At 47.9% G+C, this 24,246-nt stretch overlaps 2 protein-coding genes and 1 long non-coding RNA gene across 6 annotated transcripts in view; 1 reads left to right on the forward strand and 2 right to left on the reverse strand.

Annotated features, from left to right (window-relative positions):
- The window catches only part of MXD1 (MAX dimerization protein 1), a 25,456-nt gene extending 20,787 nt beyond the window's left edge, over positions 1 to 4,669 (forward strand). For both annotated transcript variants that reach the window (XM_037527545.2, XM_054701696.1), the window contains exon 6: positions 1 to 4,669. In XM_037527545.2, coding sequence (XP_037383442.1) covers positions 1 to 188 — 188 coding nt within the window. In that variant the 3' untranslated portion in view covers positions 189 to 4,669.
- The window catches only part of LOC119259040 (uncharacterized), a 13,673-nt gene extending 181 nt beyond the window's left edge, over positions 1 to 13,492 (reverse strand). The window contains exons 1-3 of one of the 3 annotated variants that reach the window (XR_008554361.1): positions 13,357 to 13,492; positions 3,844 to 3,974; positions 3,480 to 3,533 (exon numbers count right to left, since the gene is read on the reverse strand). This is a non-coding gene — a long non-coding RNA (uncharacterized LOC119259040). Of the gene's footprint in view, positions 1 to 3,479; positions 3,534 to 3,843; positions 3,975 to 12,507; positions 12,537 to 13,043; positions 13,148 to 13,356 lie in introns of those variants that run through there. The other 2 variants (XR_005128387.2, XR_008554362.1) reach the window with 2 other exon arrangements.
- Positions 13,493 to 17,845: 4,353 nt separating this feature from the next.
- On the reverse strand, positions 17,846 to 21,457 carry ASPRV1 (aspartic peptidase retroviral like 1). The gene is given in 4 exon segments (XM_054687746.1): positions 17,846 to 18,811; positions 18,813 to 18,850; positions 19,637 to 19,790; positions 21,401 to 21,457. Coding segments are annotated over 4 exon segments (1,215 nt in total).
- Positions 21,458 to 24,246: the final 2,789 nt, after the last annotated feature.

Raw genomic sequence — 24,246 nt, forward strand, 5'->3', positions numbered from 1 at the left:
AAGAAATCGATGTTGACGTTGAAAGCACAGACTATCTCACGGGGGATCTGGACTGGAGCAGCAGCAGCGTGAGCGATTCTGACGAGCGGGGAAGCATGCAGAGCCTGGGCAGTGACGAGGGCTACTCCAGCGCCAGCATCAAGAGAATAAAGCTCCAGGACAATCACAAGACGTGTCTGGGTCTATAAGAGTGGTCGCCCCAGCTGCCTCCAGGATGGTTCTGTCGGATCTGATTAGGTAGTGTATCGGACCTGCCCACGATTCCCTTGCACGTCAACTTCAGTGTACCACCTTTACCAAAATCAGCTTTGTAAGAGTTTTCAAGGAAGTGCTTAGGATTGTGGGTTTCTGACTGCATCCAGTAGCTTCTCTCTCTCTCTCCATAAAAATTCGTCTCTGAGAGACCGTACATTCCAATCAATTTGAAGCACCCAAGAATTCTTAGACCGAATAAGCGACTTTCACATCTCAGCACTTACCCCTTTACTGCCCCCGGGTTGTCTACCAGACCTTTCTTAAAGTTCTCCAGCTCACTATATTACTTGCCTAGCAGAAAATGCCCGAATGTGTCTTGTGCTTAGGAAACTGAAGGAAACAAACTTCTCAAGCTGAGATCCTGATCTCAGAACTCCAAAGTAAGCTTTGAAAGCAGCGTTTGAGAGCACTTAACCATGGACCTTACCCCAGGGAGGAGTCAGGAATACCTCCAGAAAGCACCCCTCACACAGCCGCGCTAACCGCCCGACCCGCGTGTGGAGGAGAGCAGGATTTCTCACTCTAAAACGGACACCTTGATAGCACGTCTCTGGGGCTGCCCAGCTTCTCAAAGTTCCAACCTTGTTTGTTCTCACAAACAAAACGGTACAATCTTTGTGCGATGCTCTTGGGGCCGCGCTGTGTTCTGCTCTCCCGAGGCACATTTCCCCTCGAAGTTTGTTATGCTACTTGTCTCTGGAACTTTTTTTTTTCCTACCTCAGAGATAAATGAGATCTCCATTTCCCACTTAACACAAAGTGATTATGCCTCCTTTTTTCCCAAATAAGTGACATTTGGTCCAATTCTAATCTATTTTCCTATTTAACTTTCAGCAATAACTGAGCTTTGGCACTAGCTGAGCTAGTGTCCACCACCAGTGAGAGGAAAAGTCCACATTTCTGCTCTGTTGCAGGTGACAGGAGGGGATGGTACGGAATTACCAGAATTCCTCTCCTTATTTTTGGATATACCCAGAAACTTCTTTATGGAGGCTTTTGGGTTGATAGTTTCAAAGGCTGATTTTTTTTGGGTTATGATTTCTCCCTTAAGTGGTCTCCCACTTTGTAGCATTTTTATTTAAGCTAAAACAGAGCACATGTATATGTACATAAGACACATTAAATCTATAAATACTATTTATTCATTTTATATAAACTAATGTAATGGAAAATAAATTCTTATGACTTTGTGCTTTTATAGATGTCCTAGAAACTTTGTATGTAGGAATCTACAAAATTGACTCATCCCCCTTAATATTTTTGCATTCATATTTTTGAGGTCTTGCTGTTTTCAGCCTCTGCCGAATCTTTTTCATTGAATTTGAACCATTTGTAAAATCTGTGACGCTGAAACAGAGTGTGTGTCACAAAGCGATGAGAACATTCCTAAAACCCACTGCAACCTAAGGGCTCCACAGCTGAAGCAGCAGTGCCGGCCGCCCTGGGCTCCTGCTGGCCTGCGGCTCCTGCTCACCCCAGCCTCGCCGCTCCTCCACCGCCACACAGCTAGAGTGAAAGCCCAGACACACCCTGCCAGGCTCGTTCCACACACGAAGAACAGTCGAAACGCGAGATTACTTTTGCGTTGGCTTTTTCTTTTGAATGATTCTTTAATATATTAAAAATATTTTTAATATATTAAAAATATTTAATTGGCAGTAGTGGATTCCTAAAATGATTCCGAAGTCATCTGTAATTCTTTTTTTCCTTCTTCATTTCCACTTTGGGGGGTGGGGGAGGAGGAACAGGCGACACAAAGGATTTTTTTTTTTTAATCATTGGAATCTTTTCCAACTACCAGCTGAAGATTTGCACTGAAATACAACTTGTATGCCTTTTGCATTTTTAAGCCTGCCTGAATTGAAGCAGAGTGATAGTGTTCAAAGAGCCAGCTCAGCCTGTAACATGTTTGAAAAAGATATCTGCACTTTGGGGTCCCTTTTGGATGCCATTCGCTACACCTCGTGAGCATTTTGTTAAATTGCTACGTTCAAGCGCCTCACAAGTCCACGATGCTAGATGCTATAAGGCATTGAAAACTCAAGACTTTGGGAAAAGCTTGTGGGCTTACACTGGGGGAGGGAAGGGAACAAAATTTGTGTATTTGTTTAATTTAGAAATAAGGCATCGAAGAGATGCCATTATTCTCTGTGTTTTAATTGTTGTGCCTTTGAGTTAAATTACATTTTTGTCTTTTGGTTGAAATATGAAATGTACTGTCCCAATATAAAACAGTAATTATTTGACCTTTGCACTGTTTGTCTGGTCCTTTTCAATTTGATTGCATATAAATGTGGGACTGGATGGAGCTATGTTTTTAATGCACTTGTGATAACTGACACCAGGGTTGGATAGGACTTTCAGAGCTCAAGGTAGACCGAGTCAACATGTTAGACAGGCCTCTTTCTAACCAAAACTAACTTCCAGGACCAGCAAACTCACCCTAAGGCAGCTGATCCCCTTCCCCACACGGCTGATGGGCAGCCCTGACTCACCGATCTGTCCTCATTCACTGAGCCACCAGCATGACTGTTCTGAGCTGTACAGTCTTTTTGGTTTTGTGTTTTTTTTTTTTTTAAGCAAAATAGAAACATTTCTATTCGGGTTGTTTGGGGAAAGCGGGGGGGGGGGCAAATATATAAACCCCAGCCTTTAAGACTTTGACAATTGTACGTAAATAGAGATGTGTATAAATATAGGCACATGCATATTTTTATGTGAAAGTTGATTTTAAAAAACAAAAAAAAATCTAAACTATACTTATTGATACCATTGCAATGCAAATGGGAAAATATAAGACTACGTAGTCCAATTTAATTTCATGCAGTGAGAAAATATATATGTGTGCTTCTGTTGCCATCCCAGAAAACACAGCTTGCTATCCACACCTTGCTGGCTTAGAGTGGTGGGCTGAGCACCCAGGGTATTTTTTTGTTTGGGTTTTTTGCTAAGCTGAGATTTTGAATTTCAGGTGCTGATGTGACTGTCAGCAATTTTCTGTAGTCACAGATCTAATGCCAATTAATGATTCAAAGAGCATCATATTTTTGAGCAGGACCTAGTTCCTTCTCCCTGTCAACCCAAGACCAAAATAATTTCAGTGTCAATTCAGAATTGAGAACTAAGTAGGCCCTGACCCTGCAATCCGCCCCTTGAATGGTTGCAGCTTATTTTTAAGGTGGGCATTTCCTTTAACCTTTTATCAAAAGTAACAAAGGTCTCACCTGGACTTCACATAGGTGTCCCCTCTTCATTCCAGAAGTGGCCCAGAGCTGATCCTAAAAGGGGAGGGGGGGGTGGGAAATTGCAGGGGAAGAAATGTGGACTAGGTAAATTGTGATGCTCAGAACAATTGGCTAGCGATATCTTGTGGCTTTGCTAATGGACTTTTTGGGTTTTGTTTTCCTTCTTGCCCCTCCCCCATCCTTAAGAAAGAAAACTTATTTTTAAAGAGTATATATACACACACACATTATTTAGGTTGTTATATTGCACTGCATTGGCAAGAATATCACTTTCATTGTCCTTTATGATCATTTATTCCCCCAAAACTCACTCTCTTTTTTCTCACGTTTGTCTTTCCTTTACCTGCCCTGCGTGTTGAACACCAGAAAGTCAAAGACTCCAAGACAATTTCTTGCATGTCAGTCTTTTTTTATGTCTGACTCTTGGATGCTGGATGTTTAGGTAGCTGGCTACTCCTCACTTAAAATTCCTTCCTGGAGGAAGATAACCAAAAGACCCTTTAAATGAGATGGTTTTTCCTCATCAGATAAGATCTCTGTAGACTATGGGATGTTTTGATTTCAAAGATACCTGGGGGTGGGAGTGCAATATATGATTTATCATGATTGTTTTCACTAACGTTACATGGACAACTTTCTTACATTCTTCTGAAAGAAATATTTGCCTGGCTCTGCTAGATTCAGCTACTGAATAGCTAAAGAAATTGAGTATCTGTCTTCTCTCAAAATCATAGACTGAGAATTAGTTAGGCACCAAATTTAAGATTTACCCAGATTTTTAATTTTGATTACTTATTCTATTTGGGAGGGTAGGGGGTTGAGGGGACATTCTTCATTTTAGCTTTTACCTGAGAATCAAACTTGCCTTTACCCCCCATTCCCTAGATTGGTGCTCTGGGGATACTGTCAACCATCAACGTTAGGGGCATCTTCCTAGTGGTAAATGCAACCTAGACAGGGAGCAGCAGGTGAGAGTGTGAAATTCTTTCCAGATGTTTATTTCTTTATGTAAATACGCCAATGTAAATCCTGTGTCAAGACATAGAGAATGGTGCTTTTTACTACAGTTAGCACATGCATTTTTAGAACTACATGTTTTAGAAAATCTTTGCTGTGTATATGTAAACTTCTATATTGTTTAACCGTTAACAAATAATAAATTATTTCATTATGAAAGAAATTTTGGCCTTCCTGATGTTTTGTGCCCAGCTCAATCTCTCACAGTGTTTACCTACAGAACTGAGTTCATAGATCCTTTTTAATTTCATGGACAATTCATTGGCCAAAAGTCTTCAACCTCTGGAGTCTATGGTACAAATTTCGATTGTATGACTTTGGCTGAGCCCATTCGTTGATCAGAATTAGTAATTGCCGGCTGCCTCACTTACCCACTTCTGCTCACGCACTGGCTCTGTGATACATGGGCAATGTGCCAGGGATGTGGGACCCGCAAGACTTCACCATCTCCCAGCAGCCCATGGCCAGGCGGGAAAGACAGAGCGACACTCAGGCTCAAATGCAGTAAACTTAGTTAAGGAATAAAGTTGTACAAGGAAGTGTTAAAGGGAATCACAGAGGTGGTGGCATGCGAGTTGAGCCCAGGTGAGAGAGGGCCTTAGCCAGAAACCCTGCAGGGAGACCAAGAAGTCCGAGAGGGAAAGAACAGCCAGTGCAAGAGGGCTGCAGTCAGCAAAGGGCACTGCACCCCGTGTGGCTGGGGTGTGGCCCGGAGGACAAGGGTCAAGGGGTGGGTGGGGGGGGGTCTTCTGGGAAGACACCAGGCTGTCAAAGACCCTGTGCTCCACACAATTCACAAAGGGGAGAAAAAGACAACCTGGTTTAAAATGTTAGTTCTTTTGTATATTAACTCCTTTAATTTACATTTATTCATTTAGCAAAGGGGGACCGAACACCTTTGAGCCAGGCTCTGGCACAGAGCTGAACACCTTTCAATGAACGAAACTCCAAATCCCTGCCCTCTGGGGGCAGCCCTGGGACCATGACCTCCTGGCGCATCATCCTGACCTGTCCGGATCTGGGCTCGCGCCCCAGAAAAGCACTTGCATAGAGTTAGTAAGGGGAGAGGCGTCTTTCTCCGTCATGACCAAGGACTCTTATTCCAAAAACCACCAAAAATTTTTGAAAGGTGTGTAGAGTTCCCTAGAAGTCAGCGCGTGCTGGCGAGGAGGGTAAGCGAGAGCAGCTCTCTGGAACCTCTACTTGGGAAAGGTGGTCGGCAATCCTGCTCTCTCTGCGGCTCAGGGCCGGCATGCCTCGCCCTGCCTGCGCATGTGATGCCAGGATCCATCTCTGGACAGGCTCCAAATTGAACCCCCAAAGAACAAATTACCACCACCACCGAAGAAAGCTCAGTTCTCCATAACATCAGGGTCCTTGTTTACTGTGGCGGAGAGGAAGCTTTGAACCGCAGAGAATTAAGACAACGCTCACAGAAAGATAGTTCCCCACAGCCCCAAAGATGACACATCTCATTTCCAAGGTTTCCTGGTTTTGTTCTCAGAAGCCTGATGAAAAGGGTCTTTCGTGGGTTCATGTCATAATCATGGTCATCTCACACGTACTGAGACACAGGGCTAGAGAAGTTCACTGAGGGCCTCCCTGGTGGTGCAGGGGTTAAAGTCTCAGCACTATCAAGATTTCGCCAGCCACTGTGGCAGGAGTTTGATCCCCCGCCAGGGAGCTACCCACATGGCACGGCAGACCTCTCCTGTCTCACCCGCTGCTGCCCTCCGCGGTGTATTTCAGTGGATCTGCCTGTTCTGTTCCCCACTCTGTCTCTGGTGAATCCTCTTACCTCCTGCAACTCTGGCCTACATCCTAGTTCTTGTATGCATAATAAATCTTTTGGGAAAAAAACGTTCACTGAGGCCCTGGGGATGATCTTGGCCTAACCTGGGGACAGAGGTGACCAAAGGTCAAGGCAGGGGAATTCTGTGTCTGTCCTGAATATGTCTACCTTCAAGGAAACCCATGGCTCTGGGAAAGAAGGCACCTGGGAGGCCCAGGGGACAGAGGAAGAGAGAAGCACCCCAGCCACACCAGCCACACCAGCCCAGGCTGTGAAGCTCCTGAAGGCAACCTGTTGTTGAGAGACCAAATAACCACCTGCTGCAAAGTTCACTTAGTTAAAAACAATGTCTGACAAACCCCTGCCTTGCCTGATAGCCCCATCAGCGAGAGGGTGCTATTATCAGGAAACACTGGAGCTAATGCTGATCAACAAAGGGCAAGCGGGCTGCCCAAGTGAAATGAGAGGTCCCGGGAGGTGAGAGGGGGCATGTCCCTGAGTAACCCTAGAGGGGTTCCTGGGTGATGACTGAGCGCACCAATTCTGGTCAAACAGATCCAAGGGCCAACGCCAACTTGACTCCTGACACACTGGGTGACCTGGGCACATGTCCCCGGCTCTGTGCTCCCAATCTATAAAGTCAGGAGGACTTAGTACTTTCTTCCCCGGGCTGCTGGGAGACAGAGAGATAAGATATGGAAAGAACCTGGCCTGGTGCCTCATGTCCAGGAAGCATCCAGCATATCCAAGCAATTATGACTATTTTCCTAGCGAGGACAGAAGCTGGGACACCATCGGCAACGTAACTGGGATTTTCAGGGGACAAAATACTGACATTCAGAAAATAAATCAGCCTGGAAGGGAAAATTACACGAGAGGGTGGGGATGTGTTCAAATACGTCATTCTGACTGTGCTATTTAAACAACAAATAGTGGGCAGGAAGTGGTTAAATTGAAAGGGGGAGCAGAGAGGAGGGTGACTCAGGGACAAAATGTGACCAACAGTGGGGGAGGGGACCTTTTTCAGGGCTACCTAAGCACTATTTAGAAAGTCAAAACAAACCCTAAAACTCCTCCAGGCTTGCACTCCAAAGACTCCTCTCGGAGAAACCAGGCAGCGCAGGGGTGGCTGAAACTAAGAGACCCTTATTATCTTGCCTACATTTTACAAGAATACAAGATGCCTGAAGTCCCAGCATTTGCGTGCATCTTTGCAACAAGAAGTTCAGAACAGTAGTTAAAGCTTTAGCCAGGAGTCACGCTTCAAGTGTAAACTCTGAGCAACTATGGCAGCTGTGACAATCCCCTGTCACTTTGCAGTTAAAATCTTTAGTCAAAACAGCTCTGGTCAAGCAAACTAGTAGGACATGATACAGCATGCGGCCCAGAGCAGCAGCATCAGAGGAAACCAATGCAGACAGGACCTGGGTGAGGCTCTGCTCTCCCTTCACCACATATAGATCTTTTAATATTGGCCAAAATCTTTCAAAACTCAGCATAGTAACTGCACTGCTTGCCCTGAAGAAGGGCTGTGTGTTGACCCCTTCCTCACTGCATGAGGAACAGTGATTCATGAAATGGATCATCTTTATCTTCTTGCTTTGGCTGCCTGGAAGCTCAGAGTCAAATTCACACTTCATCTTCAGTAATTATTAGAGACCCTGTGTATATTTGTGTCCTAATTTCCTCCTAGTCTTTTCTATATATTTAATTTTGGAAGTCATGTCAGCTCAACTTTTGTTGAGAACAGGGGCATGGCCATACAGGAGCTCTGCCTGTGTATAATAATTGCTCCAGACTTTTCTTTTACAAGCAAATGGAGGTAGGTTGATTAAGCATGAGTGAGGTGATTGGAGTGGGGACTGGGGGGGGGGAGAAGGAGGGAGAGAGGGAGCGAGAGAGGGAGGGGGGAGAGAGGAGGGGGGAAAGAGGGGGGGAGGAGAGAGAGAGAGAGAGAGAGAGAGAGAGAGAGAGAGAGATTTAGTGGGAACAAATTTGCTGAAGAACAGAAGGGAGCTGCCTCAGGGCTGAATGCAAAGGGAATTCTGACTGTTAGAGGAAGGACTCCTGGAGGGCAGGGGCAGAGCTGACCTGGGTATGAGTAACCTGTCAGAATCAGAGGGAACAACACCCTTTATCCCCAACTGAAGAAAGTTCATTAGATTGCAAGTAAGAGAGAATGCTGTTTTTAAAGGAAGAGCCTGGAATCTTCTGTTTTGTATGTTTAGAAGGTAGTTCACTTGCAAATTTCAATATTTTATTAACAAATTACTTGTGGCCCAACCAAGGTCAAATTAGTGGACACAGCCTGACCTGCAAAGTGTGTGGTGGCACGAACGGGACCTGGCCTCAGCCCTGTCCCACTCTACATGAAGACAACCACTTGGAGGCAGGTCTGAATGGCATATTCTCACAGCTGAGGAGGACCCCAAGAAGGCACCCCGGCCTTCTGACGGCCTATCCGAAATGTTCTTGACAGGAAGTGAGGGGCATTGTGCACCAGGGCATCTTGGGACCCGAGGCCAGGCTCCCATACTTGACTGTGACCCCACCAGCCACAAGAGGAGTGCCATTTACTGCTAACAGGTCAAAGAACAAAAGGGGCTTCAAGTGGGCTAAATGCTCCCCCACCCCTAGTGAAGGGAGCACCAGAGTCAGCACCCTAGAGGCCAGGTGAGACTACCAGAATGGGATCAGGGCTAAAGGTGGCACTGGGCCCCAGCCAAGCCCAAAGCAGGTCTCCTAGGCTCCGCACCCCTGCCACTCCTGGCTCTCACCAGGCCCTCCCACACCAACCTTTTAAAATAGACTATAGATCACAGCCTCCTCCTCTGAAACTCCATCAGCTCAGAATCCCTGAATCTCTTTAGTGATAACTCCCCTCCTGATCTGGCCTGAACCCCCTCCCTGACTTCATGTCCTCCTCCCACCCTGGTAGATGGGCTGTTTGTCAAACACCCAGGGCCTTTGCACTTGCTACCCCCTCCATCTGGGATGCCCGCCGCCCTTGGTGCTTGCATGGCTCGTTCCCTCCCTTCATCCAGGTCTCTGGACAAACGTCACCTTATCCACCGACCCCCTCTGTATAAAACTGCATGTCCTCCTTCAGTTTCTATCCACTACCCCCCACCTTGTCTGACTTCTCACTATAAGACACATTATATTGTGGTCTGTTTGGTGTTAAAATGGGCTGTGCTAGAGTGGAGACGGAACCCCCCACTGCAGCGCTGTCCCAGCACCTAGAGCGCTGGGTGCTCTTGACACAGTACGTGCTCGACCAATCACAGTTGGGCGGGGGTGGGGGGGTGAATAAGAGAAGAAAAAATGTGCGGCTCAGAGCTGAGCCAGGACAACAGCACCAGTGTCACATGCGCTAAGGGCAGATGGTGAAACACGAGGTTTTTATTTACCACTAATTAAGGACTTTATCACCATCAGAGCTGAGCAAAGGCAGCACAGTGAGAACCACAGAAGATGCCTCGGCTTTCAAATAACCCAGATGACTTGGTCAATTTGATAGAAAACAACTTGGCTGAGAAAAAGTTGAGAGGAAAAACCATTCAGTCCAAAGGACAATTTAGCCTAAAATACACTCCACGTTATGTTTAAAAAATTAGAATCTTGACACAGGTGCCAAGAACAGAATGGCAATAGCCAGAAGGAGTGGGGGCTGGGGCTAGCACCGTGAGTAAAGGAGGTGAGGACATACAAACTTCCAGACAGAAAATAAATTCTGGGGCTGGGATAAACAGCATGGCAACTGCAGTTGGCGATACTGAAGCACGTACTTGGAAGTTACCAAGACAGTCCCAAGAGTTCCCTCTGAGTGGTGACAGCCAGCTGACAGCGAGACTAATTGTGATCATTTCTCAATAAACACAAGTGTTCACTCATCATGTGACATACCTGAAACCAGTAACATTTCAATTATATATAAAAATATTAACTGGAATTTTGACGAGCCTGGGGGTAGAGTTCATCCTTTCGTGCCTTGCTAAATTTCAAAATAGTTTGACCCTCTGCTTTAAATTCCTGGTATTTTAGCTAACAACTTTCTGTTCATTTGAGATCATGTATCATGAATGTCATGCACATGGCAAACATTAATGTGCTACTTAGTGAATTATTATAAAGTGAGTGCCCACATAAACACCACCCCCTCAAGGAGCAGGACACTGCCTGTCCCCAGGGTTCCCCCATACGTCATTAACCCTAAGGGACACAGCTACCAGTTTCTAGCAGGATCACACCCTTCTGTGTCTCCCGAGTACCCATCTCCACACACTCTGGCTTCATGTGCTGAGCTGCTCTATGATATTCTATAAATGGAAAAGTACAAGTTTGTGTCTGGCTTCGTTTGCGGGATGCGAGGCTGTGAGCTGTGTGCCCTTGTGCCTGCAGCGACTCCTTTTCATTGCTGTGTTGTGAGGATTCTAACAGCAAAACATCAGCAACAATCTGAACGTCTCAAAGTAGGCACTTGGTTAGATGAAGTTGAAAGTTTACAAAACAGAAATTACTCTGTAATCCTATTTTTGCTAAAAGAAAAGAAAAAAACCAAGAATGAGAGGGTGGAAGATGAAGGAAAATACTCCTTATGTATGTCTATAAAGAAAGGTCTGGAAAAATGTGCCATATTTGACCTAGGGAGGGTGAGGGGGTACCGGGCCCTTTAAGAAGGTTTGTTACATATGTTTTTCCCACCTGTACCTCCCCTTGTTATATATTTTTCTATTGACCTAAGTTTCTGGTTTTCCTATAATGAACACTCACCGCTTTTGTAAAATAAAACAAATGAACAAAAAACACTGTAAGGAATTTAAACAGTTTTAAAAAATTAACCTAACAGTAATGAATAACAAAGAAAAGGATCTGGAAGTTGGGGAGATAAATTTTAGGGTTCTTTTTCCTGCTAGTTCATTTTCAGCCAATTATGTCCCCTCTGTTTGGTGGGTCAGTTATATGAATGTTTTTTCATAAATTAATCAAAACAATGTTTCCAACCAGTTCATGTGTTTGAACTCGGAAAATAGCTTACACACTGTTTAATTAACCAAAACCTATTTGTTGGACACTGACTTTTCAAATTCATTTCCTCCCACTTTGTCTGGCTGGTCTTGCTCTACTTGAAATAGATTTGGCAAAAATGAAGCCAGGCAGTTACCTATCTTTGTCCAAACCACTCCAGTGATCTGAATCGAACACTCTAATATCAAGCAGGTTTAAACTCCAACCTCAGGTCAGTCATTTACCACTTAAGCAAAACTGGGCAAATTTACTTTGCCTGATTTCAATTTCCCCATCTGTTAAAATGGCTACAAAACCTACAGGAGACTCAGAACTTCCCAAATCAGCAACATGTGCTGTGCTCAGTCCATTCTCTCTGCCTTGGCATCACCCCCAGTTGACAACTGCTCCTTTAAACTGGTCTCTCTCACACTAGTAACTGATGCCCTGGGTCCAGTGGGTTCCTCCTCACATAACTCTGGAATTGGCCTCCTTCCCCACTGAGCCTCCTCAGCCTGTGTCAAGACCCCCAGCCCCTTCCCCACAGAATTCCCCCCAGACAACCTCACTATAGCCTTACACCTTGAACCGAGAAAACACTGATAGGGGCCTCTGTTCCTGATCCTTCCACCTCAAGCAAGCAGCCAGTCTTTTTAGGGTTTTCTTATGTTACGTGGCCAAAAGCCAGAGCTGCCTGTAGACATGACATTTTCTTCCCTATCCTTCATACCTGCCTAAACCCATGGATGAGAACATGTTCACGCATCCTGGATGGGATGATCTTGGGATGAGCAAGAGGAGAGGAGGACAGATCTGGCTTGGCAGGGGCTGGACAGTAGCCAGTGACGAGAACAAGCCTCTACACACCATTCAGTGGCCTTAGGAAGGGGTAGGACATCACAGGGAGACTCCCTGGTGTCCCTAGAAAAACACCCACAACCTGGGTTCCTTACGCCCCCATGCATGGCCTACAAGGCAGCACCAGATGCACAGCCCTCTCTGTAGCCCCTGCACAGATGGGAACAAGGTAGGGACACAGCACCCACCAGCCCCCTCTCAGGCCTAGGGTTTGTTTGCCTTTCTGACTATAGCTCACTTCACACGTTTCCCAGTGCAGAAGATCCTCACAGAAGCTCGGAGAGGTAGGCCTGGGCAAAGTCAGCCCAGGTAGGTCCCACAGGCAACACACACCTTGGAGAGCTCACCACTGTCCAGCTTGGGGGAGGCTGGCCCATGCTATCTGAGCAGTCAGAATGTAACCAATTTATGAGCCCACAATGAGAAACACAACAGCTGGGTAGAATGGTTGGTCAGAGCAGCCCGACCAGAGTATGCCCTCCTTGAGCCCAGGCAGGGAAGCCACATTCATTACCGGGCTTGTTTGGCAGTGGCAGGACAGTGAATGGTGGAAATGGAATGTGCAGTGGCGTCCTGCCAGCTGCCTCAGTGTCTCCTCAGTGGCTGAGGCCCAGGTGGGCAGGCCAGCTCACCTCGCTGGGACGCAGGGGCAAGCCACGCCCTCAGCATCACAAGAGGAGAGTTCGTGGGTTTCGAGTTCTGACTCCAGCCGCCCTCCGGATGGACACATTGAGTCCTCAGGTAAAATAATACCTGCAGACTGGCATCTCAGCCTGGCACACCTGGGAACCTTTGCTCTCCCGAGATGACTGCAGCCTGATTTCACAATTTACCTTTCTTATTTGCGGCCAAGGACCACCCACACGCACCTGAATAGGCGATTCATGACTGATGGTTCTAGGTTTGTTTTCCATAGACTTACAGGTTAGCAGCTCTGAAACTTCTGAGTACTCTATGATTGAACAAGCAACCAACCTAGAGATAGAGCCAGGTTTCACTGTTGGAGGAAGGGGTTGCCAATATGATAGCAGGATCAGTATATACTCTCTCTATATATATATTTATATCTATACATAAAAGAACAAGAACAATAACAGATATTCTGTGTGTCTTTCCTTAGCTCTTAGCTCTGACCACTGAGCGGGCCTAGGAGTAACGAGACCTTCACAGCGATGAGCATACCGAACATCCAGGTCTTGGACTCTGAATACCCGACTCCACCAAAAGGAACCAGGGCTCCTTGGAGAAATGGTTGATTCTAGAGCTGGTGCAGGGGAGGTACAAGATGAACCTGGAATGTCTTGTGACAGAAAATAAGAATGGGCTCGGGTCACAATGGGGACATGTCCCAAGAAGACAGGATCTATTTTGAAGGGGCCCCCAAGACCAAATCTAAAACAATTTGAGCATTGAAATAAATAATGATGCTAACTGGGTATACCCATTGAACAAAACAAGAATCTGAATCTACAGCAATATAAAATAATTAAACAAGAAGGGAAAACTCTTTAGGGTTGAATGCCAGCAAGTAAATGCAAAAGAGCAGAATTAGAAATCATCGTTGGCGTGCAAGAATTATCAGTGGATCTGGTGGGTAAGAAACAGATAATAAGTCTATTTAAGTCAACATTCAAACAATCACACTGAGAAAATACTTTCCAGTGGAGAAACCTGGCAGACACCGCTCTGAGCAAGTGACTGCGGTTAATGGGGCAAATGGGCATTCTGTGCTTCCTCACGCGACGCAGAGAGGGACACACTTCTGGGTATTCCTGCCAAAAACACATAACCCAAATCTAATCAGGAGAAAACGCCAGTCACCCAAATTGAGAGCTCTCGTACAAAATAACTGGTCAGGTCTCCTCAGAAATGTGGAAGTCATGAAAGCCAGAGTGAGGACTGGTTCAGAGGAAAGGGAAAGAACAGAGACATGACAACGGAAGGCAGCACGGTCCTGGACCAGAAAACAATGGTTTTCTTCTGTATAAAGATTACCACTGTGGGCCTCCCCTGGTGGCGCAGCGGTTGAGCGCTGGGCTGCGAAGCTGCCCGCAGCCTCTGCAGCGCTGGTTCAATCCCTGGCTGCTGGCCGAGGGTCCCACATGGCGCGCAGACCTCTCCTGCTGCCCGCTGCTCCCCTCAGCAGTGTATTTCATCGGTCTGCCTGTTCTGTTCCCTGCTCTGGCTCTGGTGAATTCTCTCACCTTCCTGCCCTTCTGACTGTACCCAGTGCTTGTATAAATAAATAATAAAAAAAAAATCTTTAAAAAAAAAGATTACTATTGGGATAGTAGGAAAATTTTAGTATTATGTATCAATGCTAACTTCTTTGCTTTTTTGGTGGGTTTTTTTTTTTTAGTGTTATTGGTATTTTTAAAAGTCAGATTGTATTGCTTTACCATTTGTTTACAAAAATACTCAATGTTAGTTTCCTGGTTTTGATCATTGTGTTGTAACTATATCTGGGATTTCCTTGTTTAGGAAATGAACATTGATGTATGTAGATTATCATATTTGCATTTTCAAATAGTTCATATACCTATAGAAACAGAAAGTGAGAATGTTAAATTTAATGAAGTGTTAATACTTGAGGAAACTGAAGTTCTATGTACTGCATTTGCAGGTTTTCTGTAGGTCTACAATTATTTCAAAACTAAGGTTTCAAAAAATATGCATTGGCTGGATAAAAGCACAAGGAATTATCTAACACAGACTGGGGCCTCAATAGGCATTCAGTATGTGGTGGTCAATATTGGGGTTGTGATTGACCCCTTAACTAGAGGGATCAGAATGTTCTAGGCCAGGCTTTTCAAACATTCATAGCATCACAATCACCTGGAGATCTTGTTTCATGCTGATCCCGGGACAGATCTGGTTGGGGATGAAATTCTGAATTTCTACCAAGCTTCCAGGTGATACTGATGCTGCCTTTCTCCTGGGCTCGGAATTACTCTCTGGTTCACAAAGAGGTAGGTACAGCTGGTTTAAACCTGGGGTTCTAGAGCCTCCGATCAACAACAGGACCACCAGAAGCTTGATCTCCACAGGTGAGGCTAACATACAGCCAGGATTAAGCCTTTACACTGTCTCCTCCATTTCATCACCTCAGATTCAGACTCTAAGTTTGGGTACCGCCATGCCTTCCAAACTGGATTCCTTGCCAGCTGCCTCATTCCACCCGCAACCCAGGAGCCAGCGGAATCTTCCAACTCCTCCACAGTTCAAACACCTTAGTGTACAGGTCAAGGGCAAACTCTTCACCCAGCCATCAAGTGCTCACTACTCTCCTGGGCTCCCCCTTTGAAACTCTGCGCCCAGGAGAGCAGCCTGGGTTCCACCTTCACACATTGCATTTGCAATCATCTCACATCCACACAGCACCTATCTCAAGTCTCACTCTAGGTTTCCAGGTAAGAACCACCCCTGAGTTCCTCCTGCCACAGGCGCCGGTGCTGCAGACGCCAACCTCGCCACCCCCTCTAGGAGAGGCTGCGGGCCTGGTGGCTCGGACCAGCTCTCCTCAAACATAACTGGGGAGGATGATTTTCTGCAGCTGGGACACAGGCCACCGCCTTCCTGTTCACTCAGGACTGGGTTCAGCTCTCTGTCAAGCACAATGAAGGGAAGGGAGGAGACAACTTGGGTGTTGCCCTGGGGTTCTGGCCTGGCACAGAGTTCCCCATCCCCTAACCACCAACCACCTACTACTCATCCTCCCACCTTCAGCCTAGCATTGTGGCCAGAATCTGAAGGACCTAGAGGAAAATAGGTCATAGGGAGGTGCCACCAGGTTGTACAGACAAGGGAGGGTTGGGCCTCAGAGAGAAGTCACTTTGTTCAGGGTTGAAAGACAAATTTGAGAAGGGGGTGTGGGCCTGGCAGGCATGAGGAGACCACCATCTCCTTCTCCAGTTCTCCTACCTCGATCTCCAGCATTCCCACCTCCAGGCAAGGCCTCCTGCTGGGCGCACCCCTTCTCCAAGCCTCACTTTCCTCCTGACACAGCTCCACCTAGGCCAAGTGCCCTGGGGCTGCCGCGCTGATTCCTGTTAAGCTTGGCCGCCTGGGCGGGGCTTTCCTAATTCTTGGGCATCGGGCTCAACAGGTGCCTCTCATTCCCAGGAGAATGACAGTTGCAATCAGGGGAGGAACAGCCGCTCTGGGCTCTAATGGGCTTCATGTGTCCCAGAGTCAAGTCCCCCACTTCATGGAAAGAATGTTCATCTCATTTCTGACCCCCTCTCAGGCTGTTTGCCTCCGCTGAGGGATGATCAGGTGGAAACTCCCATGGAGGGATTATGTGACTTCCCACCTCCCCTTCAGAGGCTCTCTATGATTCACGCCCTCAGTCTCCTGGCAGATCCATTTCATTTGGGGAGTTGCAGAGTCTGAGTCCTTCCAGAGAGGGAGGCAGGAACTTGGAAGCAAATATGAGGCAGGCACGTCGAAGACGTGAACACCCTATTCCTGGATCTGGGATGTCCTCTTCACTCTGTCCAACCTCTCTCATTTCAGGTTCTATTTTAAGTCCCTCTAGGAAGAGGCTCCCCCCACCAGACTCCCTGTAGCACCTCTCTCTGTCTTCCAGAATTCCCTTCGGCTGCCCTATGCACATCAACGCTTGTCCCCAGGCCTTGCTTTCTGCCTCCTCATCTTGGCTTCCATCTTCTAAGAGACTATTTCCCAGGGGACACTCCCATTTGTTTACAATAGCCATAATTTTCCAAACCCCAATCAAGACAGCTCACAAATAACTGTAGGACTCACCTTTGGCATAACAGGCCACACGTACACTAACCTACTATAGTTTGAAATAATTAGAGGAATGACTAGGTTAGAAACAATTATAAGAATTATGGAAGGAATAAGTCAAAGTATTTGAAATTGAGGCTGTGTTAGAAAATCCAAGATAAACAGCCCACTCTATATATGTATATGTATATATATGTATATATATAATATTTTCTCTTACATATCCAGACTATTCACCCAGTAAATGCTTAAATCTTGCTGACACTCTGTTTCTCCTATCTCCTCACATCCATTCCATTCATCTTCAATCAACACATTACATGTTTTTTCCATGAGTCAATCTTTATTGGCTTTTGAAGTAATGGATTATTGGCACAAGGCTCAATGGGTTTCAAAGCAAGTGACAGAAGGAAACATACATTGTACAAGTGAGAAGACCGAAGAGGGAAGAATCCCAGGGCAGCTGTGACCCTCACCCCCATGAGCTGGGTCTTACTCATGACAAGCTGCCATCAGCCCTGCCCCTGCAGGGCCCACACTGCGTAGACCTGAAGGCAACTGAGCCACATCTCAGGGAATATAGAGGGACTCCCAGTTCTCTCTCAAAGACAATCATTTCTTCTTTCTTGGAAACTTCTCCAGCCTCCAAGACTTTGCCACCATGAACAATTTGAAAAGCCAGGGCTCCTTCTTCCTCTGAGAACGCCAGCCTGCTTTCCCTCACCTGCTCCTTTTCCAATGGAAGCCTCCCCCACCAGGGGCCGACGAAGGCCCCAGCAGAGGGAGAACAGCGGGAGGGGGACTGGGGTTTTCAAGAGCTGGCCTTGCACAGTGACTGAGGGTAAGTTGCCCTTCCCCTCCACTGCAGTGGGTCTTCTCACCAATGTTGGGGGGGTGGGGTTTGAGGAAAAGGGGCTTCTCAATAGGAGAGCTGCTGGCCCCCCTCCTCTGAGGACTCCTCCTCTATGAGCTCCAGGTCAAACTCATCTTCCAGGGACCCTCCAACAGGCAGAAGACGGAACTTCTTTCCTTTCAGGGTACATGTGCGGTGCTCGAAGTCCAGGACAGCGTTGTGGTCCTGGAGCACGTCAGTACCAATGATGGCCTCCTCGGCACTGGCGTTGGCCACCAGGAACTCTGCCTTCAACTTGAGCTTGCCCAGGGACACCACTGTATCCCACACACCCAGGATCTTCATTTCAGCCCCATTGGCCACTTTTACCACATTCTCAAAGGGTCGCAGGGTGTCCAAGTCACCATCGGTGACCTCCTCCCACAGGCTAGGGTGGACCACAGAGACCTGGGCCCCGGAATCCACCAGGAACCTCACAGGCACATGGCCAATCTTCCCCTTGAGGTAGTAGCCCTTACCCATGCTGAAGGCAAAGACGATCTCCTTGGGCAGGTGGCTGTGGGCAGCCGCGGAACCCCCGAAGCCCCGCAGGAGCATCTCTTTCACAGTCTCATAGTCTCCCTGCTCCTTGGCACCGAGTCCACGGTAGGCCTCCAGGGCATTTCCCCTGAGGGATTCTTTCAGGAACCTCATCTTGGTGTCATAGTCCCAATGGTTGAGGTCATTGATGACCTCCAAGCGGTGCAGCCAAAGGTGTGGGGCTACATTGGCTCCATCAAATGCCTCTGGCACGAAGGCATGCTTCCGACGGCCCTCCTGGCTTCTGGCTCCACTAGCAGCCATCCTTCTGCTCTCTTCTGGAACCGCAGCAGCAACCCACACCAAGCAGAGAAAGCCACAGAGCAGTGTCGGCGCAATCACGCTGGATCTCAAGGCCTCTCTGAACAGAGTATGGCTTAGGTGCCCGGTCCGGGCAAGCAGAAGAGACCAAGCAGGGTTGCCTGGCTGACTGCAGGGCACAGAGTCGGGCAGTTGCTGTGGCGTGCTCACTCTTCAGAGCCTTTTTGATGCCTAGTCTGGGCCCCCAGGGCTCCCCATTCTCCTTTGTTCTGGAAGCTCCGCCCCTTTGAGTCCCGCCCTCCTGCTAGCATCTGGCCTGACTAGCAGGATCAGTGCCTCACCCTTCTGCATCCATCCACAGGACTGGCACAAGTCAGCCCACGTCAAGAGAAAGGCCAGCCTTAGTCGGAAGGGGCCTGCTCAGGTACCCTCCCCAGCCCGTGTCCCAGAATAACAGATGAGGACATGGAGGATGTTATGACACCCAAGTGTTGGTCACCAGTTGGAGAAGAGGGCAGCAGGGACGAGAGGTTCCAAGCCCTCAATCCCGGGTGACCACACGGAGTGGTAAAGAGAAAGGGGTTTACATTCACTGCGCTCCTGTTTGTAAAGCCAAAGCTGGTGTTTCTGAACTAAGCATGATATCCTGTAAGTCCCTGGAGGGGGAGAATGAGGAGGGTCCCAGAATCAAGAATATACAGAAAATAGTTTTTAAATGAGAGAGAACACACACACACACACACACACACACACACACATTCCATTAACTCAACAGCTACAGTGATTTCAGGGTTAGGCCAGCGCACCCTAAGGTGGGCTGTTGTGGATCTTGAACTTCTGGGAATGGACGCTGCCAGAATCCAAGATCTGGCTCAGACTCTAGCTGTGGGCAGGCCCATCCTCAACTCCACATGTGTTGTCTCCTCTCCTCCTGGCACCTCTTAACTTCCAGGAACCTTCCAAGAGCCCCTTCCCCAGAAACTGCAGCCTTCCCCTCCCAGTGCCTCACCTGATTACCTATAGAAAGAGCTGCAAGGGACTGTCGCTCCTTTTTGTTCTGGAAGGGGAAACATCCACTATGTTGGTGAAACCCAGTGATGAGGATCTGGCAGGCTTTCGGCTGGAGGAGGCTGGCTGTGTGGTCCTCAGCTGGGGGATGCAGGTTCGCTCCCTGGATGCCCAGAGGCAGAACCTTAGGTCCTCAGGCTGAAGCCTGACCTGAACCTGTGTAGGGAGATAGGGGCTGTTGAGGGAACCCACTTTATGACCCTATTCTAGCTGCCCCCTCAAAGGAACCCTGTACCCTGCTCCTTGCACGCCTGCATGCCCACTCCCAGTTGGACATGTGTTGCGTGTGCTATGCCACTTTGTTCACAAGTCTGTCCTGCGGTGAACCACAGTGAGAGATGTGTGACCATCTCCTACCTTCATAGAAATGTTCTTTGGGACTCAGCAGGTGCTCTCTGCTAGGCTCAGGCCTGAGAGAATGCTGTCACCAAACAACAGGGATTAGGATGGGAGAGGAGCTAGAACCGGTGGCACACCTGTGGCTCTGGGCTGTTTTTCCTGGCCCAGAGCCTGTCCCTCGCTGCATCCCTGTACCATTCATCACCCAGGGTCTGGCTACGTCCCAAAGGTGTCCTGGCCCTAGTCCTGCTTCTGGAAGGTCCCAGGTTCCCCAGCTATACAGAGAGACCCTCAGTCCCAGAGCTGTCCCAGCCCCTTCCACCTGACACAGTGAGCCAGCAGAGAGGCAGCTGGGTCAACACCTCTCATCACAGCTGCCTGGCTAAGGAGGGGCCATGTGCCATTCCAGGAGCTCTGAGGAAGGAAATGGAGTCACTAAAAAGTGCTCAAGGGGGCAAGTCTCTGAGAAGATTGCACAATGAAACACATGCACCTAGAAACATGGCCCTGCCACCCTCAAAACCAGGAAGCCCCTTCTCTAAGTGGACTTTTTTGAATAGACTCCATCCCTGGGGATGGGTGTTGGCCTGACCTAGTGGCTTTCTGGCTCCCTGGTATTCATCATTCTACACACCTGGTCGCTTGAAAGTACGCATGAGTGAGGAGGCTGGCATGTGACTGAGGGACATCAGAGGCGGCACGACTAGTCAACCAACGAACTCAGACTGCTAGATGCCCCAGAATGGGCCTTCCGAGCATCATGATGGACACTAGGTCACATGTCCCCACTTTCCTGGGCTACAAATAGGTGGCTCCTGAGACTTAGACCATGGCACATCACTTGATTGGGCTTGAGGTTCACTTTGGAGTCATTTCACAGCCATCATCTCAAGGAGCATCATGACAACCTGGAAGGTAGAGGACCCATTTTACTCCAAAACTCTAAAGTACAAAGACAACACCTAAATGTCTTGTTTTTGACCCGCATGCGGACTAGTGCAAGGATAAGGGAATTTTGCGAAGAAATGCAGGGAGTGGGGTGCTGGGCTCAGGAGGTGGGCAGCCAGGCCCTGGGGTTTGTGCTGTTGAGGACCTCTGATGGGGTCAGTTATCTAATGGGTCATGAGGCAGAGCAGACTGTTAAACATTCAAGAATTTTCTGGGTCAGTTTTTAAACCAACAAGTAGCTAGAAATCAGACTTCATGGGAGTACTCATACCACAAAAAATAGCAAATTCTAAATCGGCATTTTTTTTTTTCTGGAAAGCTAGTTTATCATCACAACTGCTGTACAGGGGTGTTGGTCCCTATCTCTGGGGCAGGCAAAGTTTCATGGTAGGTGATTAAGTTTTTAGCTATCTCCACCCCACCCACCCAATTTGGCCCTAGATCATCTCTAGATCTAGCCTTCCTTGCCTCATACTCCCTCATAGCCTCTATATTTCTGGGTCCTTTACTCTGAGGCAGGTAAGCCTGCTCAGGGAGAAGTTATCTGTCCCTCTTGAGCCCCCAAGACAGAAGCACACAGGGGGCTTGTAGGCTCTAGGATAAGTAGAGGGGGCTGAGTTTAGGGACTGGTCTCTGGCTTGGATCAGGAACGTGGTGAAGTAAGATCCCAAGTTCCTTTAATCCTTGGGAGATTCCTGTCCCTTGACCACTCAAGGACCTGGGAATAACTATGTCAATGGTGCACTGATGAGTGAAACCAGCTGGGGCAGGCCACTGCCTCCTCCCAGAACCTAGGAAATCATGGCTAATTATTGACCCGTATTGGTACTGGGGCAGGAACACCCTCATTATTACCCATTAGCAACTCCTGAGTGTGCTCACAGTGGGCAAATCAGGACAACAGGAAGGAATAGGCCTTCCTACCCTCCACACCCCATCATTGAGATTTCAGGGTTATGAACTCTGCCAGCCCAATGTAGACCCAGCTCCCTGCTTCCCTTTGTTACTTCCTTACCCACACCCATCCTTCTCCCCAAGCCCCTTGAGCACTGAAACCCGCAGTGAGCAGTGAGGCTGCACCTAGAAACCATGGACCTCCTTCTCTTTAGTGTTTCTGCTGCCTGAAGATGTCTGGGGAGAGCACCAAAGGTGCCCAGAGAAGTGACTTTCACTCCTGGGAGGAAGGGGGAGATAGGGAATGGGAGAGTATCTGAGCATTCTCAGGAAATCACTGTGACCAAAGAGTAGAAAGCTTATGAATTTTGGTATCGTCGATGAGGCCCAGACTGAAACATAGGAGGGTCAACAAAAGTGGAAAGAAGCCAGGTGCTGCCACTTCCCCCCAGACTGCCTCGCTAGCTCCCTCATTCCCAAGGTAAAGCTGACCTGGGGAGAAAGCAAAGGGGGATTTCAAGGCAGCGAAAACGAAAAATGAAGTCAGGAGGTGCACTTTCGGCCTCATGGGCTCTGTAGTCAGGACCCAAGCCTGATCTGACACTCAGCTATCGATGTCTTAAATTCCTTAACCAAATTGCATGTGTTTATCTTTTTTGAATGCTGAGTAATATTCCATGGTGTATATGGACCACATCTTCTTGATCCAGTCATCTATTTTTGGGCATTTGGGCTGTTTCCAAAGCTTAGCTATTGTAAACAGTGCTGCAATAAGGGGGTTGTAATTATATGGGGAATATAAAAAATAAAATTTAAATAAAAAATAAAATAAAAATTCCTTAACCATCTTGAACAAGGGGGGCCATGCTTTCCTGATGCACAGGCCCTGTAAATCCAACCTGATGGAAACACGCTCAACCTGCACATGTAAAACACACCACACACGGTCACACTAGAGTTCTCAGTGCAAAATGGCTGAGAAATAGGGTAATCTGCATAAGGAATTCAGTTCCCACCTTTCATTTCACACATTTATTTGCGCACACATTTACATGAAGTATTAAAATCATTTATTGGAGGCACCTGCTGTTTATTAGCCTCTGGGCACATTTGTTGCCTCAGAGAACTAGGCAGATCCCTATCACCATGGCTTACAAGCTAATGAAAACAGGATACAGCTGTTTAACAGCCCCGTTTTGAAGAATTTAAGACGAATGTGTATGTGCAGGCTGACCTCTTGAAGCAACCCTAGTCATAACCACACTGCTTTCAAAGTGGGTCACCCTGCCTTCTGCACCAACCCCCCCACACACATTACAGGGCCACGGACATGACACCCTCTAATCTCCCACCTCTGGGCATTGGCCACCAGGAATAAGAGCCTGCTTGCCTGTGTGACTCCTGCACAACTCCAGTCCTGGCCTTACCTGAGGCCCTGGACCCAGGGTTGGGGTGAATTTGTGAGGTTGATGGTGCAGTTCTGAGGAGCAGGGGCCACAACTGCATCTAGCTCTGATTCAGTGAGTTATGATGGCAGGTCTTCAAGCTAAAAAGAGGGCCAAAGAAGTGAATTCTGCACAAAAATCTAGCTGCAGATTCAGATCAGGACCCAAGGGAGTCTGGGTGAGCTCTGACCTAAGCAATGTGTAGGGGCAGGACAGGACACAGTGCAGGTTTTCTATGATCCAGCAGACCGGGTAAAGAAGGAGTCCTAGAGAGTCCTCAGTGGTTTTTGCAGGTCTTCTATTGGGATTTACCCGGTACACAGCAGGCAAGGGTGCTGGGGAGCCGGGAGGCTGGCAGGCCTCCCAGCCCCAGTAAGTCTTCACTCTATCTGGGTTCTCCGGCCTTCTCTGCTTCTCTCTCGGCTTCTGCTGCTTCTTTCTCGGCTTCTCTTTCTGCTTCTCCTGGTGTCCCCGTGACGCCGCCCTTAAAAGTCCAGTCTCAGCCCAGGTGAATCCCATCTACCTATGCCCACACCCTACTCCAGGTGCCCGCCATCAGACATGCATTCAGGACCGACCGCAAGGATCCATCATCTATCCTGATGGCGGGAGGGCACAAAAGCCTGACATTTTCCTTACCCTACACAGAGGTACTGGGGGGCTGGGAGGCCTCCCAGACCCCACCAAGTCTTCACTCTGGGCTCACTGGCATTCTCTTGTGGCCTTGTTCTCTGCTTCTCTCATGGTTCTCTTCTGCTCTCTGCTCTTCCTGGCATCCCCATGATACCGCCCTTATAAGCTCAGTCTCTCAGCCCAGATGTACCCATCTACATATGCCCGCACCCTATTCAGGTGCCCGCCATCAGGCATGCATTCAGGACTGCAGATCCATCATCAATCCTAATGGCAGGAGGGCAGAAAAGCCTGATATCA

This window comes from Talpa occidentalis, unplaced genomic scaffold (assembly GCF_014898055.3).
Source record: "Talpa occidentalis isolate TD23 unplaced genomic scaffold, MPIMG_talOcc4v2.1 talOcc4.5, whole genome shotgun sequence".
Lineage (NCBI taxonomy): Eukaryota > Metazoa > Chordata > Mammalia > Eulipotyphla > Talpidae > Talpa > Talpa occidentalis.